Source organism: Cyprinodon variegatus, unplaced genomic scaffold, assembly GCF_000732505.1.
Source record: "Cyprinodon variegatus isolate N-32 unplaced genomic scaffold, C_variegatus-1.0 Scaffold321, whole genome shotgun sequence".
Lineage (NCBI taxonomy): Eukaryota > Metazoa > Chordata > Actinopteri > Cyprinodontiformes > Cyprinodontidae > Cyprinodon > Cyprinodon variegatus.
The window spans coordinates 518,930-520,931 of NW_015150774.1; the positions used below are offsets into that span (position 1 = coordinate 518,930).

General features: G+C 34.3%; 1 protein-coding gene across 3 annotated transcripts in view; it reads left to right on the forward strand.

Annotated features, from left to right (window-relative positions):
* LOC107091035 (histone deacetylase 4-like) overlaps positions 1-2,002 on the forward strand; it is a 156,349-nt gene that overhangs the window by 12,392 nt on the left and 141,955 nt on the right. For all 3 annotated transcript variants that reach the window (XM_015384740.1, XM_015384744.1, XM_015384741.1), the window contains one exon: positions 754-915. In XM_015384740.1, coding sequence (XP_015240226.1) covers positions 894-915 — 22 coding nt within the window. In that variant the 5' untranslated portion in view covers positions 754-893. The remainder of the gene's footprint in view (positions 1-753; positions 916-2,002) is intronic.

The following is a 2,002-nucleotide window of genomic DNA, read 5'->3' on the forward strand; positions in this document are numbered from 1 at the left end:
TGGGGGGGGAGATGTTCATGTTGCTGCGGTCTGCAGTCTGAGCGCTAGATGTCGCTAAAAGTTACACACTGTAGCTTTAAATAACAATAAAATATTAACTCTGTGTATTTAATTTTTGAAGTACATAAACCTATAAATGCTAGACACAGGTGGTTATGTTGGTTATGTAAATAAAATGTTTAATCTCTTTGTCCTTGGATTCTCTAATAAAATATGTCTAAGACTTTTGCAGGCCTGTTTAAAGATTTAGTTAAGTTATCCATCTCACATAGAAGCCATAATCTTCTGCACTGAACTCCTAGGCTGACCTCTGAAGCTGAAGTTTGTTATGCAGTTGAAGTAGAATCCATAAAATATTAATCTCTTAAAATCTTACTCTGATAATAATTAGTAAAAAATACAACAACAGAGATGTAAACACATGTATGATTATTGTTTAATTAAAATTAAAACATTACCTTCTTTTAATTGGGTGAGGTACAAACACTAAAGCTTTAACAGTGCCAGAATCCCGTAAGTACATATATTGACATCTCAAGATCCTACAGTTAGGTGTTTAAGATGAAACCACATTTGAAAAGTAAAAAAAAAAACTTTCAATGTAGACTACTTCTAGCTTTATTTTCCATCTAAAATTCTATGTAAAAAAGATACATGAAGAGTTTTTTTCCCCCTCAAACATATTTATGGAAAAAATGTCCTCACTGAACTAAACAGCTGTCAACAAAAGCTTTCCTGTATTTCCTTTTACAGTCTGGCAGTTAGCTGGAAGACTCCTTCGAGGTCTCCTCCAGATTGGGTGGAACATGACGATCACTGCCTCTTCCAAAGAAATTAACTGACACCCCTACTTCTCTCCTCGGCTTCGCTGTCAAGTAAAGGGCTGCAGAACGATGAACTCTCACAGGCGACAAAGTAAGATGTGAAGATGTTTTTTTTTTTTTTTTCAGAGTAATTATTCTCAGTGACCACCCAGCTGATTAGAAGTGCATGCACTCTTCAAGGACCTATAAATTTGACACGAGTGATTTAGATGGTAACAATAATGTAATTATAATTCAAATAGCTTTGCTTTGGCTGTTTGCCTTTGAAAGGTCTAGAACAAATGTCTGCTCTGTTGTATCTGTTTCACATTGTTAGATAATGTTTACATTGTTTAATTCAGTATACAGTGGTTCAGTCATTTTATAGCAGTTTTCTAATTTAATGTACAGTTTTCCAGATAATGAAAATTGACTCCATGTGTTCCTGAGCAGCTCAGTGTCTCCTCTCTAGTATTGTAATGCTAAAAGGAAGCAGCTTAAAAGTAATGACTTAGAAACTTTATAAGACCCGAGAAATATGTTCTTTCTGGCTGCAAGAACAGAATGACATTTATTCTCTAGCCATTGTGTAACAGCACTTTCAGCTTGTTCTTAACACACAACACTGAGCACAATCTTATCCAGTCATCTGATCTGAAAAAATGAAATTCTGGCTCTTGCTACTAGGGATGTCCCGATCTGATGACGATATCATATATTGGTCCGATATTACCATAAAACGAATATCAGATTTTAATTGTCTGGCATTTAAAATCTGAGGTTTTCATGCTGATAGAAACTCTTTAACTTTCTGTTAAATGTTTCTGTAACTCATTGGTAAAGTTGATATGGTTCAGTTGTAGTCATACCTTATTGTTTTTGAATTTTGTTTCCTGTTTTAATAATATTACTTGATAAAACCTTTTCTAACATTCTACGGTACAAAATAAGTAATAAAGTCTGCTGTGATACGTGCTAATATAAATTCGGGTAACTATCGATATTGACCAATTTTTAAAGCTGTAATATTGGTATCATATCGGAAATGAAAAAATTTGTACTGGGACACCCCCACTGGGTACCTTGAGTAACAACTAATTTATCTGAACCTGCAATTTTGTATTGGGGTGTGGTTGGCCCCTAATTAAATAGAATTAGGATTCCATGCATTTCAAACTGCAGAGAGTTACTTTCTTTTA